Here is a 14,740-nt window from a genome sequence, read left to right as displayed (position 1 = left end):
TAGCACATCTGTTTGGCACAGACATCACAGCGTATACCAGTGTCAACATTGAGGTTGAGTCACTGCTATAGGATCGCTCGAAAAAGTATATGTTGTGGCCACTGCCCACCTTAGAATGGAAGCCGGTGGCCCCTCTGCTTCTTTGTTTCAGTAGCTTCAGATTCCAAGTTTGGGACAGCGGTTGGAATCTAATTAACAGAACCTTGGTCCTGTGCTCCTGCCCTAAAATGATACTTGACAATTTTAACTTCTATAATTGAAGAACGAGACATTTCTCATACACAGGAAGAGTGTTCAAATGCTGGTGAGCCAAAAACATTAACAGATACCTACAGTGGGGCCTTGACTTACGAGTTTAATTCATTCCGTGACGGAGCTCGTAACTCAGATTACTCATATGTCAAATCATAAAGTGAACGAGTGAGACACGTGATGCTGGGCTGATGTGGCGTTCACTGTGACGCTCACGGCACCAACTAGCGGTGGGGTATCTGAAGCTGGCTCATAACCCGAATTTTAGCTCGCAACTCAAATCAAAAAATCGGCCGAGAGACGGCTCGTATCTCGAAAAACTCGTTAGTCAGGACACTCATAAGTCAAGGCCCCACTGTACTTAACAATAGAAAGTAATTACCAATGGGGGGGATCATTAAGCTTGCGTTGATGACCTATTTAATTTTTTAAAATACTAGTTTGCAATTGATAATTTTCCTCCTTGCTCAATAAGCATAAGCAGATAGCCAAGAGCCGGGGTGGGGGGGAGATCAATGGGAGAAGGTTAAGGGAAAGAATATGACTCTTAATTTTAACCTTTTCTGCAGATTTGGCCACACAGATATCCATGCACACTCTTATTTTGCATATAGAACAGAGTCATTTCCTCCCCAGAAAGACAACCTTAAAATGCCGTACTTTACTGCGTGCAGGTTAAAATCTAGGATTTTGGGTGGTGTGCAGTCCTCTCCCTCATACCCAGATGTGGTTTTTCATGTTACAGTGACCTGTACACCGAAAGACAAGTCATCTGCCTTTCATATATCCAGTTTAAATGGTACAGAACAACAGCATAACTAAAAATTCTCATTTCGAAAGGAGAGGATAGGAACACAAAGCAATCAGTCACCCACAGGAATGATAAAATCGCACTCAGAAGCAATGGTGAAGGTTGAAAGAATACATTTCTTGGCTTACTCTCTTGGCACTTTTGGTTCTGTTTTCTGGAAAGTGTTTCTTTGTCCTTCATTCTTCGAAGCTGCAGGGTTTATATTGAAGAGGAGGCCTCGTAGCTTTCATAGCCTGCTTGCTGGTGCAGATTAGGAAACTCAGTAGTTACTTTAGGGGTTGAACAGACTTTTGTATGTGGGCTAGTAATTCTTTTTTTCTATACAGGTCCTTCCAAAATTCAGTAGGCTTACAGTCTTTTTGGCTCCAGTTAGTTTCAAGTGTGGGTTAACTCCAGTCAAACACCTCACTTTTAGTTTCTAGCCCAGCCGTGGGCAAACTACGGCCCACTGGATCTGGCCCGTTTGAAATGAATAAAACTATTGAAAAAAAAGACCGTACCCTTTTATGTAATGATGTTTACTTTGAATTTATATTAGTTCACACAAACACTCCATCCACGCTTTTGTTCCGGCCCTCCGGTCCAGTTTAAGAACTCATTGTGGCCCTCGAGTCAAAAAGTTTGCCCACCCCTGGTCTAGCCTCTGTGCCCTGCCTACTTCCTTTGCTCTCAACTTATTGGCAGTCTCATTGGTTTTAAAGCAATGGGCTTGGGGGGAAGGCAACCTCTTAATTCAATTTGGCCAGAAGGCTTTCCCCTTTGGATGGCAAGACCCCACTTATTTATACACAGTTTTCTTCCTGCACATTTAGGATAATTTTACATTATTTCAGTCATTTGTAAAATCAGAATTTATATAGCATTTTACAGTTGTCAAACTTTTTATACAGATTGTGGTATCTGATCCTTATTCATCAGTACTCATCAAATACCACTACGTGTCATATATTCTGTGATGTAGGCTAAATATGATCCTGAGTTTATGCAAAAGACCTCAGTTTCAGAAAGTAGATAACCTGCCCAGAGTTCTAAAATGGTCACCTAGAGCTGGAACTCATATTATCTGATCCTAAAATGGCATGCTCTTCCCAGGCCGATGAAGGCATCTGTTGCTATCTGGGTCCACAAAGGGAGTGGGGGGCTGGGGGGAACGTGGTAAGTCACACATCAGCTGTTGAAGCTTCTGCCCTGAAGTTATAGGGACCAGTTTTGCTCACATTTCATTGGCCAAGCAAGTCACATGACCCCACCTTGCTTCAGAAAAGTGAATATATTTAAACAGCCCTAATATCTTCCATAATGGTGACTTCCGCTTGTAGTTAACTGTATTATAGCTTTTAATTACCTAGCTTTCATAATAGTTGTAACAGCTGTTGGAATGAATGAATTTGTGCTAAACTCTGAAACAATTTTGAAAATCAACTGTTAATTTTATTAAATTCTCTTTGAATTGTTAATGCAGATCCTGGATTAGCCCAAAAGAAATTGTCAGGTAGTTGTCCCTATTTTGTTTAGACTTTCAGGGGTTTTAATTACATTTATTATCGTTAGAAGCTCTAGCAAGCATAAACATCAGTGCACATCTTTTATACACAAACATACTGTCTCCATATTGAGGTCTTGCAGGACAAAATAGGTAAATAAATCAACCTCTTTCATGTCTTGATATAAACTCTGTAGATGGGAAGTTATGGCCACAGTGACCACCGTGGAGGTCGGGGAGAGTGCTGGAGGCAATTCTTATACTTGGCAAGTTTGAGGTAGAAGGGAGTTCAAGTGCAATTTGAAATTATTACTGGTTTTTAAAGATGAAAATCTAAAGAGGAACTAGCCACTGTGGTCCTCGGCTTTCTCATTGCTACAGTAAGGGAGCACATAAAGTACAAAGGCACACTGGATCCCAAAGATAGCTTCTGAAATGCTATGATTCAGTGATTTTAGAAAGTCTAACTTTAATGCATTGTTAAAATTATTTAAAGGTAATACAAAATGGCTTCTCCAAATTACATTCATTCTGGAAACTGGTAGTTTTGAATAAAAATGCAAAAAGAGTGCCTTATTAACTCAAAGGGCGTAAATTACGGTCAAAGCTAAAAATTAAAGTCAGTTTTCAGAATCTACCAGCCTGTCAAACCTGTCCCCATAAATCATTTTTCATATTAACATCAAGAAAGTTCTGACTCTCACATATGATTGTCCTGCTATTACTGCTGCTAAATTTGACCACTTGATTGCAATGGTGATAGCCAGGTCTCCCAGTGTTAAAGTGTGTTTTCCTTTAACAAGTAGAACTAATGCGTGGAAAGATTTTTTTTTTTTTTGGCTCATATGAATAGTTAGTGATGTTAGCATTCATCAACGTGCCTTATTTGAATCATTCATTCCATTGGAGGTTACAAATTGGTCATTTTGAAATTTATTCCTTTTACATTTCATATATAGTTGATTTCAGAGAGGAAGGAAGAGGGAGAGAGAGATAGTAACACAAATGGTGAGAGAGAATCATTGATTGGCTACCTCCTGCCCACCCCCTACTGAGGACTAAGCCTACAACTGGGCATGTGCCCTGACTGGGAATGGAACCGTGATCTCCTGGATAATAGGTCGATGCTCAACCATTGAGCCACACCAGCCGGGCTCCTTTTACATTTCTTAACGAACATTCCTCTGTCAAGAAGAGCTTTCTCTCATCAATGGGGGATACTTTGTATCATCTTAAGTTCATATCAGTACAACATGTTATCAATTATTTTAGATATCAATCTTAGATTATGGAACTGAGCTGGAAATGAGTCATAACTGTTACTTTATTATATACTTTTTTAAAGCATTTTGATGTACATTAAAGGTGGAAGTGGAGAATAGATAAAATTTAAAGCAGTGTTTCAAATGGTGAACAAATACTACGAGAGGTTTGGTGAAAGGAATTTCATCAAGTCACTGGCAATGTCAGCAAATATGTGTTGATCTGAAATGAATTCATTAATATCAGACACTATAAGAGCTTATTGAATCCCCAAAATGCTAATGGTATGCATGGTCAATGTCGATAAATATTTAGACCTGACAAGAAGTAAAGTATTACAGATCATTTGGACTGTCACCCCGTTTGGCCCAGCTTTGGTAGTCTCTCAACGCCACATGCCAGCATGCAAGGCCCTTTATCATTTAACCCACCCCCGACATTACTCCTCCATATGTTTTGGTTATTTGCACCATCCCTCAGCAGCACATCCTCCTCACACCTTGGTCCATGCTCGTTCCCTCGGCAAAGGCACTGCCTTCTTGCTTCTCCTGGGGCCCCAACCTGCCCATTTTGCAAACACAGCTCAAATTCCACTCCCTCTATGAGGACGCTCCTTCCGCCCTGACCTCTCAGATAGCACTCTTCACCTCTGTCACATCTGTGGTACGTGACTCGGTTTCCTATTTGGTCTTTTAATTGACTTCTGTAAGTAAACCTCATATCCAAACTGATCCCAACTGCTGAACGTCCTTGAGGACATGACTTACCCATGACCAGATATTAAAAAGCTCTTTTTACCGGACATTGCTGGGTTTTTGTATTCCTTTGGGAATCTCTCTGAGAGTTACCAAGAGATGGGGAACTATTAGCAAACAAGGCTATCTCCCTTGGATAGCTTTCCTTGCCTTCTAACATCAATCATCCTGCAAAAAAAAAAAAAACACAAAAAACACAGGATGTCATATGAAAGTTAAGACAAGCATTGAGTATTACTCACCACTGGCTCTTTGGAAATCATGTGAAAGCCTTGTTCTTTTACTATGCCAAAGAGAAAGGAAAAAGCCGGGTTTGAGTTAATCTTGCATTTAAATATTACAATAAAAAAAAGCTTATTATATTTCCCGGAGGTTGAACTTTTTTGTTTCTTTCGTTACCAGTTTGAACACTGTTTTAAATGGAAACAAAACATGGCATTTTGTGCTTGAAGACGTTTAGAAAATGTTCATCCCACTCAGCAAGGCGTTGTTTGAAACACCTTTTCTCTCTGTTTCCTGAATAAGAGCACAGCGCTTTTCCTCCGAGGACCTCGGAGTGTGGGCTGAGCCTTCTCAGCAGGTGGCCATGGCCAGTCCGTCACCCCTCTTGTTTTCTGTCTGCAGAGGCAGGCGGTAAGAAGCTGCGGAGCACGGTGCAGAGGAGCACAGAGACAGGCCTGGCCGTGGAGATGAGGAACTGGATGACCCGCCAGGCGAGCCGGGAGTCCACCGACGGCAGCATGAACAGCTACAGCTCCGAAGGAAAGTGAGTGAGGCCACCTGCGATGCGCAGCCCTCCAGGCCCCCCTCTCTGCTGTCACAAACACTGCCTCCCACACTGCAGCGCCGTCTTGGTTTTCACCGGTTTGCTGTGGAGGGAACGTGGCTCACCTGCCACCGAGAAATGTGGCATCACCTGGCTTTTTACACCAGGGACCTAGGTCTGGGGATAAAATGTTGGGCTTTAATGGCAAGATGATGAAATGGGACTGTCACAATGCATGCGATTGAAAATCGGCCCTAGCTTGAAACAATACACCTGAACGCACAAAAATAATAAGCACTCATGCCACTACTGTGTGAGCTCTGCTGATTTTAAAAACCTTTGCTCTGAGACTCATTACTGCAAAGTACAGAACACTGCTGGGTACCTAGTTCCATGCAGTAGCAAACAGCGCAGACAAAGGTAGCAGCCGAATGCCACAGATTGGGAGCCTTTCCTGTACGTAGTTACCACACAGCTTCCCCTTGAGTCAGCTGCACCTTAGATGTTGTGGGAGCATTTATGAAGATGGTGTAGCCTTGTCGCCAGCAATCTAACAGTAATTAGCAACTGCAGATCAGCAGATGGTGCATAAGTGACATTAATAGAGGAAAGTGGGGTGTACTGACTTCATTCTGTCATCCCCACGGAAGCATCAGCTGTTTAGACAACACCCATGGGCCAGTTCACCAGTGTGAGGCCATAGGCGCTGCTGGCAGAGTATTCATGATATGCCCTACGGACCATTTGTCTGGCACGATTCTATAAATAGAAGAGCTGTATATGGCTTCCCTGCATTTATAAATAAGGTTATGTGGGATACTTATGGAAACATCACAATGTTCGGATTAACTGTATCTTTGGGGACTAAGTTTGGGGGAAGACATGGATTCAATGTGAATCAAGGATGCCTTAAAAGAGAGGGAGATCTGAGTACAAAGTCAATGTGCACTGAGCACTCGTCTTTGCAAAGCACCATGTTAGATAGATACGTTAGGAGTATCAGAAGTTTACGCTGCCACCCCTCACTTCAGATGTTGATAGTCTTACTGGAGAAATGGATGAATACTCCTAAATTCATTCAACAAACAGAACTTGGAATTCCTAGAGTTCTGGGCACTGTGCTATGAGTTGGGGATGTAAGCCATACCAGGGAGCCAAAATCAGTGGGTGGTTAAGACCTTGGACTTGAGAATCATATAGGCTTAAGTTCTCATCTGTTTTTTGGCACTATAGAAACTTGGGTACATTTCTAGGCTTCATTTTAATTAATTGATTGAGCTTAACAGTTACTCATTAAGTGCTTACAATGCCCCAGGCACAGTTCTAGGTGCTGGAGATATATCAAGGAACAAAAATAGAAGAAAAGAAATAAACTCTACCTTCACCAGACCTATAGTATAGTAGACAAGATAGCCATTAAAGAAGAAAAACTATTAAAATATGTAATAGATTAGGTGGTATAAGTTTTAAGGTGAAAAACAAAGAAAGGAAGAGAGATGATACAGGGTATGTGTAAGGTTTTATGTAGGGTAGACAGGGAAAAGGACACATCTAAGGAAAGATCTGAAGGATGTTAGTGAGTATATGGATATTTGAGGGAGGAACATTCTATGCTGAAGGGGTGCTGGGGCCCTGAGGCAGGAGCTTGGCAGGCGTCAGCAGTGGAGGGCAGCACTGGAGAAAGGGCAGAGGTGGTAACAGACGAGGAATTGAGATGTGGCGAGCAGGGGTGGACAGTTTGTGTACTCTGTACACATCATTGTAAGGACTTTGCTTTTACTCCGAGAGATGAGAAGTCAATGGAGGGTTTTGAGGAGACATCACTCTGTCTGGTGTGGGGGTGGCAAGCAAAGGTGGCTGTTGCAAACACGCAGAAGCTGGAAATGAGGGCTTGGGCCACAGTGGTATCATTATTGGGGCCAGATTCTAGATGTATTTTGATAGTAGAGCCAGTAATATTGACGTATGTGATATGACATGAGAAAAAGAGTCTTTGTTTGCTAGGGCTGCCATAACAATACCACAGACTGGGTGGCTTAAACAACAGAAGTATATTTTCTCATAATTCTGGAGGCTGGAAATCCAAGATGAAGGTGTCAGCAGGGTTGATTTCTCCTGAGGCTCCTCCCCTTGCCTCACCATTGGCCTCCTCACTGAGTCCTCACGAGGTCTTCTCTGCGGGCGCATGTCCCTGCTGTCTCTCCCTCTCCTTAGAAAGACCCCAATCCTATTAGATTAAGGCCCCACCCTTGTGACCTCACTTAACCTTAATTAGCTCTTTAAAGGCCGTGTCTCCCAATAGTCATACTGGGGATTAAGGCTTCAGTACATGAATTTCCCAGAGGGAGAGGGAGGGGGAAACACAGTTCAATCTATAGCAAAGAGGAAAGACATCTCCAAGATTAATTGAAAGGGTAAAGGGGGTTCAGATGGGGACCCTCTGAGGGGAACAGAGTTTGTGTTTTTTGTTTGCTTGGGGTTTGGGACAAGTTATATTTCACTGCCTATTAGCCATCCAAGCAGATATGTTGACAAAGCAGTTAGAAACAGATCGGCGGCCTAAGGGAGAGTCCCAAGCTGGAGATGCCATTCTAGCAACATCAGCATAGATGCTGTTTAAAACCATGAGGCTGGACGAGGTTACTACGGGAATGAGGGCGTGGAAATGATATCAGGTCAAAGGATCAAGCTCCCATGATTTAGGCAGAGCTAGCAAAGGAGACTGCGGTAAAGTGGCCAAAAAGTAAAACCAGGACTAGAGTCTGGGAAACAAAGTGGAAAACGGGTTTCAAGGAAGAAACAGGCATCTATTGTGTCAAATGACACGAAGTTAAATCATACTAATTAGTACAGAGTATTATCGGTTCAATTTACCACTGCGGCTACTAGGTAACCTTGATCAGAGACATTTTAGTGGAGTGGAGAAGATAAAGCAAGGAAGAGAACAAGGGAAAATGTAGCAGAGTTTCAAGGGAGAGTGAGAGGAAAGACATAGAAGACAGCACACAGAGACAACTCTTCCGAGGAGTTTCGGGAGAGAAATGGGGTAGCAGCTGGAGAGGCAAGTGGGGTTAGTGGAGGGAATTTTTTTTAAGGTGGAAGAAATAATGGTATGTTTGTGTGCTGGTGGGAGTGATACGAAAAAAGTTTCTTCCTCTATAAAATGGGTTAAATAATGGAATCTATCTCCTAGGGCAGCTAAGATGATCAAATATGATAATGCCGGTCACAGAGTAAGTGTTCAATATGTCCTGAGCGCTATTAATAGAAACCATAGTCAGTGTCCTCCAGACAAGGAAGAGAAAGACTCATACGTGGAAGCCTGCAGTCCAGTGTGACCAGTGCTCCTGGTGACACACATGGGCCGCTAGAGAATAAGGAGGGAGGACCATGGGATCCAACCAATGCAAGTGGCCAAGCAGTGGTTCCCACAGGTCCTGCAGGAAGGGGCTACCGGGAAACCTGGGCTGGCTGATGGGAAACAGGTTGAGGGTTTAATCCCATGTGTTATTCTGCTTTCAGTCTGATCTTCCCTGGTGTCCGCTTGGCCTCTGACAGCCAGTTCAGCGATTTTCTGGATGGCCTTGGCCCTGCCCAGCTGGTGGGGCGCCAGACTCTGGCTACACCTGCAATGGGTAAGGATTTCTGTCACGTGATTCTGTTGTTGTTCTTTTACATTGTGGAGAATCACATTTTTTCATTTCCTGGGATTCTTAACAGTATTATCAGCAGGATTAAGTATTTTATATTTTAGCAATTTAAAAAAATCTTCAACCCTGACTGGTTTGGCTCAGTGGATAGAGCATCGGCCTGCGGACTCAAGGGTCCCAGGTTCGATTCCAGTCAAGGGCATGTACCTTGGTTGCAGGCACGACCCCGGTAGGGAGTGTGCAGGAGGCAGCTGATCGATGTTTCTCTCTCATCGATGTTTCTAGCTCTCTATCCCTCTCCCTTCCCCTTGTAAAAAAAATCAATAAAATATATTAAAAAAAAATCTTCAACTAATTTTTCCCCCATTTCATTTATATGCTGTTGAAAGTGAGATGCTATTCATAAAATGTGGAATCTATATGAATTTAGGAAAGTAAATGGGAAATGATGTTAAGCCTAGCATTTTTTTCTGACTGCATCTGTGTATTAAGTTCTGTTTGTTTTCCCCTCACATGCCACCAGGTGACATTCAGGTGGGAATGATGGACAAAAAGGGACAGTTGGAGGTGGAGATCATCCGGGCCCGTGGCCTTGTTGTCAAACCAGGTTCCAAGACACTGCCAGGTAAAAGCAGAAGGGATTCTTCTATTCTTGCTCACAGTCCACATCCTGCAATTCGGAGACTTTGTTTTTTATTCGCTGCTGAAAACTTTGTTTTCAGGTCATCGAGGATTCTAACATGAGTCGGTTACCTGTAGTAGTTTGTGTGTGTGTTCTGAGTGAGCACCAGTGAGGGTGGCCCGGTCGGGATAATAGATGTTGTTAGATAAGTGCGTACGTGTGTAGTGGAAACCGCTGCACAATAAAAACTACCACACAGATCGTTCACTTCGTACAGCACGTCCCTTCTAATTCTTTTTCTCATTAGCTGGTGTTTTGTGTTATTCTTCGATTTATCTGGAGCTTCAAAGTTTTCCTCGGGAATCCTTAGATCCTGGAATTGAAATAAAAACAGATACAGGCCCCAAAGTAGCATAAGCCTGTTTATGCAGGTCATTCTCATGATAAGACCTATTTCCTGTAGTGTATAAAGGAAACGAGGCATCGTGATCAATTTTCACGATGCCACATAGTTCGTACTGAAGGCATTCGTGTACTGAGTTGCTTGTAGCATGGGCAGTGCCTCAGACTCCTGCACTGTGCAGGGATGTCTGTCCGGATCTGATGACAGAATAGCTACTGAGGATTCTCAAACGAGGTTTCTCACCTCAGCACCTCCACGGGCTGGTGGTGATTTTGAGTCTCTTAACTTTGCCACCACTGCAGAAATTCTAAGTTATAATGTAGATGACCTGCTGTACAGCCTTGCGGTGGTGACTGAGGCAGGTGTATTTAGACAGCTCTTGGAGCGAGTCGACCCGCTCCCTTGGACAGAATAAGATCATTTCTACACGCATGAAAATGCTTTCATGAAGAGCCGGTCAGATAAATCTCAAGCTATGGAATTCAGAATTCATTTCCTCTTCCCAGCTAATTGGACATATTATACGAAACCTCAGCCTCGACGTCGTGTGCTCATACCACCATGAATAAACAAACCCTTTGTGTTTATTAAACAAATTTACTCTCCAAATAAAACCCCCCCTTGAGTGATAACTAAGTGATTCATGGGGATGGGTGAATAAAACAATATAGATTAAAGCATGTTTGATTAGACTGAAGTGTTGACAAATGAAAGAGTAAGAGGTCTCCCTTGAATATTGGTAGGGACTAGAAGCATTTGACCTTAGTTAATGCAAATCTATGATGGCAAATTAGTAATCATTTCAGAGGCTGTCGACATTGCCTAAAACTGCCTGAATAGCTAGCTGATAGTTACTTTTTGTCTCCCTAACGTGGAAAGGCCGGTGACTGTGGGTTGCCAGCTCTTTCTGACAAGGTTACCCTGTGGCAGATGTCACCCATGAGTTGGGTATTTCCTAACCACAGCGCATCATTTCACTCTCCTCTGTCTTTTCTTCCCCAAGCACCGTACGTAAAGGTGTATCTACTGGATAATGGAGTCTGCGTAGCCAAAAAGAAAACAAAAGTGGCCCGGAAAACGCTGGAACCCTTATACCAGCAGCTGTTATCTTTCGAAGAAAGTCCCCAAGGAAAGGTCTTACAGGTATTGACTGAATTGTTTATCCCTTAACCTAAGAACGCGCTTTCATGGAGCCAGACCTGTCGCCAGCATCCTTACTCACCACGTGCTTTTCTGCTCCTCACCACTGAAATTCTGGGGAAACTTCAAAGCAGTGGCCCGTGCTGTAAAGCCACAGACACTGTTGTTTCCTCTAAAGTGAAGTATAGACTAGCCAACCCCATCACATGTGAACTCCAACCTCCCTGGACTACTGATGGTCTTCACACTTGATAGAGTTCTCCTAATACACCTTTGGATTCTGGTCGTGAAAGACAGCGATCCCAGTAGTCCATACACCTATTTAACGTGATGTTTGATGCCAGCACTGAATGCATTTTAGTTTCCAAGTTTTTACACACATGACTGTACTAACATTATTCTCCTTTTTATTTTGCCAACAGATCATTGTCTGGGGAGATTATGGTCGCATGGATCACAAATCTTTCATGGGAGTGGCCCAGATACTTTTAGATGAACTGGAGCTGTCCAACATGGTGATTGGATGGTTCAAACTTTTCCCCACTTCCTCCCTCGTAGATCCAACGTTGGCCCCTCTGACAAGAAGAGCATCCCAGTCATCTCTGGAAAGTTCAACGGGACCTTCTTACTCTCGTTCATAGCAGCTGTAAAACTGTTGTCATAGCAACCAGCGTTACAAAAAAAAAAATCACAGGTCGCTAACCCTGGTAACACTGCATGCTTAATGTTGTGTCTTCTGAGCCTGTTTCTAGGGATACAAAGCGATCCTGTGTTCTCAGAGGAAGTCGCACACATTGTGCCCTAAAGAAGGCCCTCCGGTGAGAGAGCAGCGCGGTGAAGAACTGTCAGGTTTGGAGTTCAGTAACACTCAAATTTTGGTCCAATCTGAAGCCATGGATTAATCTCAAAGAATCAGTCAGTCTCATGCAACAAAAGCCCTTTTCAATGGCACCTTTATCTTTTTACCGTTCCTTTTTCTTCATTTCTCTGACCCCCAAAGCCCTGCTATGCCACAGAAATGGAGTGAGCGATCCAGCCACTAAGCCATGCGATAAGTCAAGGAGTGAAGTCTAGGGAGCATCAGGTGAAAAGCAGGAGACCAGAGCAGTGGTCCGAGGCAGACAGAGTGTCATCCCTCCCTGGGCAGCGGACGGGGGCAGCCAGGCCCGCGTGCACCGGGGCAGACCTCGGAGCCCCAGCAGCCCTCACTCCCTCACACCAGAATGCGTTGGACTGTGGGAAACAAAATTCTGTGGCTACACTGTACTGAATGAAATTAAAGAAACCTTTCTGCATGGACACAGATTAGCTGAATACTTAAGTTATTTTCTTGGGGCTGCAACTTGCAAAAAAAAAAAACCCAAACAAACAAAAAAAAAGAATAAAACTCAGCCATTTTCAACAATTTATATTATTTTTAAAAATAACTTTCACTAGTGCATGGTTTTAAAAGGGGGCAAGAATGCAACAGGGTGATACAAAGACACGCCATGTTTATTATTTAATCATAGTCTGTGTTTTGGCAGACATTACAAAAGAAAATACTTTCTAGAAGTTCCTTAAAATTCTCTTTGTGACAAATAAGTGAATATTCCATTTATTTCCATGTTAAATATACATATCTAATGAAGTTCAATATGTGCAAATTGTTCACATCTTTCTCCTTCCTTTTCTTCTCCTCCCTCTTTTAATCTTTTATTTTCTTTCTCTCTACCAGAGTGGACATTATTCTAAACAATTGTCAGTTTTTGACCTGATACTCTCTTGTACCCCAGGTTTGATTCAGAGCTGTAGATGCTTCTGAATTTATGAATTTCTCAAGGGGAAAAAATTTAAGAGCTTTCTGTATTTCAAGCATGTTGGAAAGGATTTTGCAACATGACTTGGGAGTGCACTAAAGTAAGTCAGAATGTATTTGATAAGGAAGATAGTTGAACTTTTGCAATGTGTTGTCCAGTGAGTGCATGGTAATTTTATTTTCGCCTTCCAAGTTTAGTTTACAGGCAAATTCGAAAATCATGTGGCCATTGTAATGTCCAGTGAATTTGTTGTTAGCACCAGCATTATTCATACAGGGGTTAAAGTATTATTTCTACAAGGTCTTGGGTTTCGCTTTTTAATTAATTAAAGCAATTTCTTTAGCCAGTTTCCATTTACTATGTGAATAGAAACACTGCTAAAACTTTGGGGCCCTGGAACACAGGGCTGTTTATTAATTCATTTTTTTCTGTAGTAAAATTCAATTTTTCACAAATTGTATTTCTAAATAAATAGAGTAAACATGAATTTGCAACAAATAATTTTAAAGCTCCAATTTTTAGATGACTCAAAGGCAGTCATTCTGCCTATTCATAGTTCTTTGATGCCATCACCAAAAGTCCACACACAAATCCCAAGTCAGACCCCTGCCTTTGATTTTACAGACAGTTATTGCCATTGGGTGGTGCTACGCGGTCAGATTTCTCTTAAAGGCCCCCTGTGTGGCGGAAAAGTCACTGGTTAACGTAATAAACCACCCGGACTTCCTGTTTCTTTATGTACACTCTGTAACACAGAGGTTGATGTAATCTCTTGGAATGACTATTGAAATCCACATCCATGTCATTTCTTTAAGGCCATGCACAAAAATTGCTTTTTTTTTTCTTTCTCTCTTTTTAAATTGAGTGGTGACCATTTAAAACTGTCTTGCTTGCTATGGTGCAAAAGTTAAAATGAGTATCACTAAAAATGCCTTCTCTTTATGTGGTGCGATATGAAATAACACTGAGATTGTGTCTTGGCATTCTGAGATCTGTGATGGCCCCGGGAAGAGTCGTTCAGAGAATGAGTAAAACTTGACTGAAGTAATCTAGACACCTGTGTACCAGCAACAATTGGTTTCATAGACCTACCGAGTCTATCCTCTCCCTTAGAATAAATGTTTACCATTCCCCTGACACTAAGACACGGTCACATAATCTTTTGTGTATATTCCTATATAAATTCTTTCTAATTTTAATAAGAAGGACATGACTGTATGGAATATTTGTACATACGCGTCACTGTGCAGTATTTATTTAAAAGTTGGTGTGTTTTTTTTTTTTAATTTTCACATGTCTGCACCTCGACTTGTGGTTTAGTCATGTAAATAGCACTATTCCAGTGACCATTGCTGCCCTGTACATAGTATGTTTTAAAACTAAAGGGAATTCCAGTTGGAAAATAAAAAAAAAAGGGCAGATTAGTCCTGTAAAGAACACCAACTAATGTAAATCAAACTCATTCTGGTGATGGTATTTAACACTTTAAATAAAACATTTTCTTTACAGACTTTGTATGCATGACTTTCTCTGGTTTCTCTTCTCCTGACACCCCCCCCCCCAAACCCACCCCAAGCCGGCTGCAGCTCATTCCTTGGACCCCTGTGGTTTAGAGACAGCAAAAGGATCTTTCCTCCCTCTACCTACCAGGCAGACTGCTGGTCTTAGCAGACGGCCCTCCGGAGAGCAGTTCTTTAAAGTGTCCAAGGATTTCTGCTCACATCATTAAAAGCTGCTAATTTTAAAAACGGTTGTTGCTCCGGATTGGGGTGCTTTCTGATTAGGTGCCTCAGCAG

General features: G+C 42.3%; 1 protein-coding gene across 19 annotated transcripts in view; it reads left to right on the top strand.

The window, feature by feature from the left end:
• Positions 1-14,459, top strand: part of RIMS2 (regulating synaptic membrane exocytosis 2) — a 296,933-nt gene extending 282,474 nt beyond the window's left edge. For all 19 annotated transcript variants that reach the window (XM_015561714.1, XM_006760263.2, XM_015561716.1 and 16 more), the window contains 5 exons: positions 5,189-5,330; positions 8,853-8,965; positions 9,504-9,605; positions 11,009-11,148; positions 11,568-14,459. In XM_015561714.1, the coding sequence (XP_015417200.1) occupies positions 5,189-5,330; positions 8,853-8,965; positions 9,504-9,605; positions 11,009-11,148; positions 11,568-11,786 (716 nt within the window). In that variant the 3' untranslated portion in view covers positions 11,787-14,459. The remainder of the gene's footprint in view (positions 1-5,188; positions 5,331-8,852; positions 8,966-9,503; positions 9,606-11,008; positions 11,149-11,567) is intronic.
• The last annotated feature ends 281 nt before the right edge of the window (positions 14,460-14,740 follow it).

This window comes from Myotis davidii, unplaced genomic scaffold, assembly GCF_000327345.1.
Source record: "Myotis davidii unplaced genomic scaffold, ASM32734v1 scaffold497, whole genome shotgun sequence".
NCBI classification, from domain to species: domain Eukaryota; kingdom Metazoa; phylum Chordata; class Mammalia; order Chiroptera; family Vespertilionidae; genus Myotis; species Myotis davidii.
Note: the sequence above shows the minus strand (reverse complement) of the source record. Positions and strands in the feature narration are given on the sequence as shown.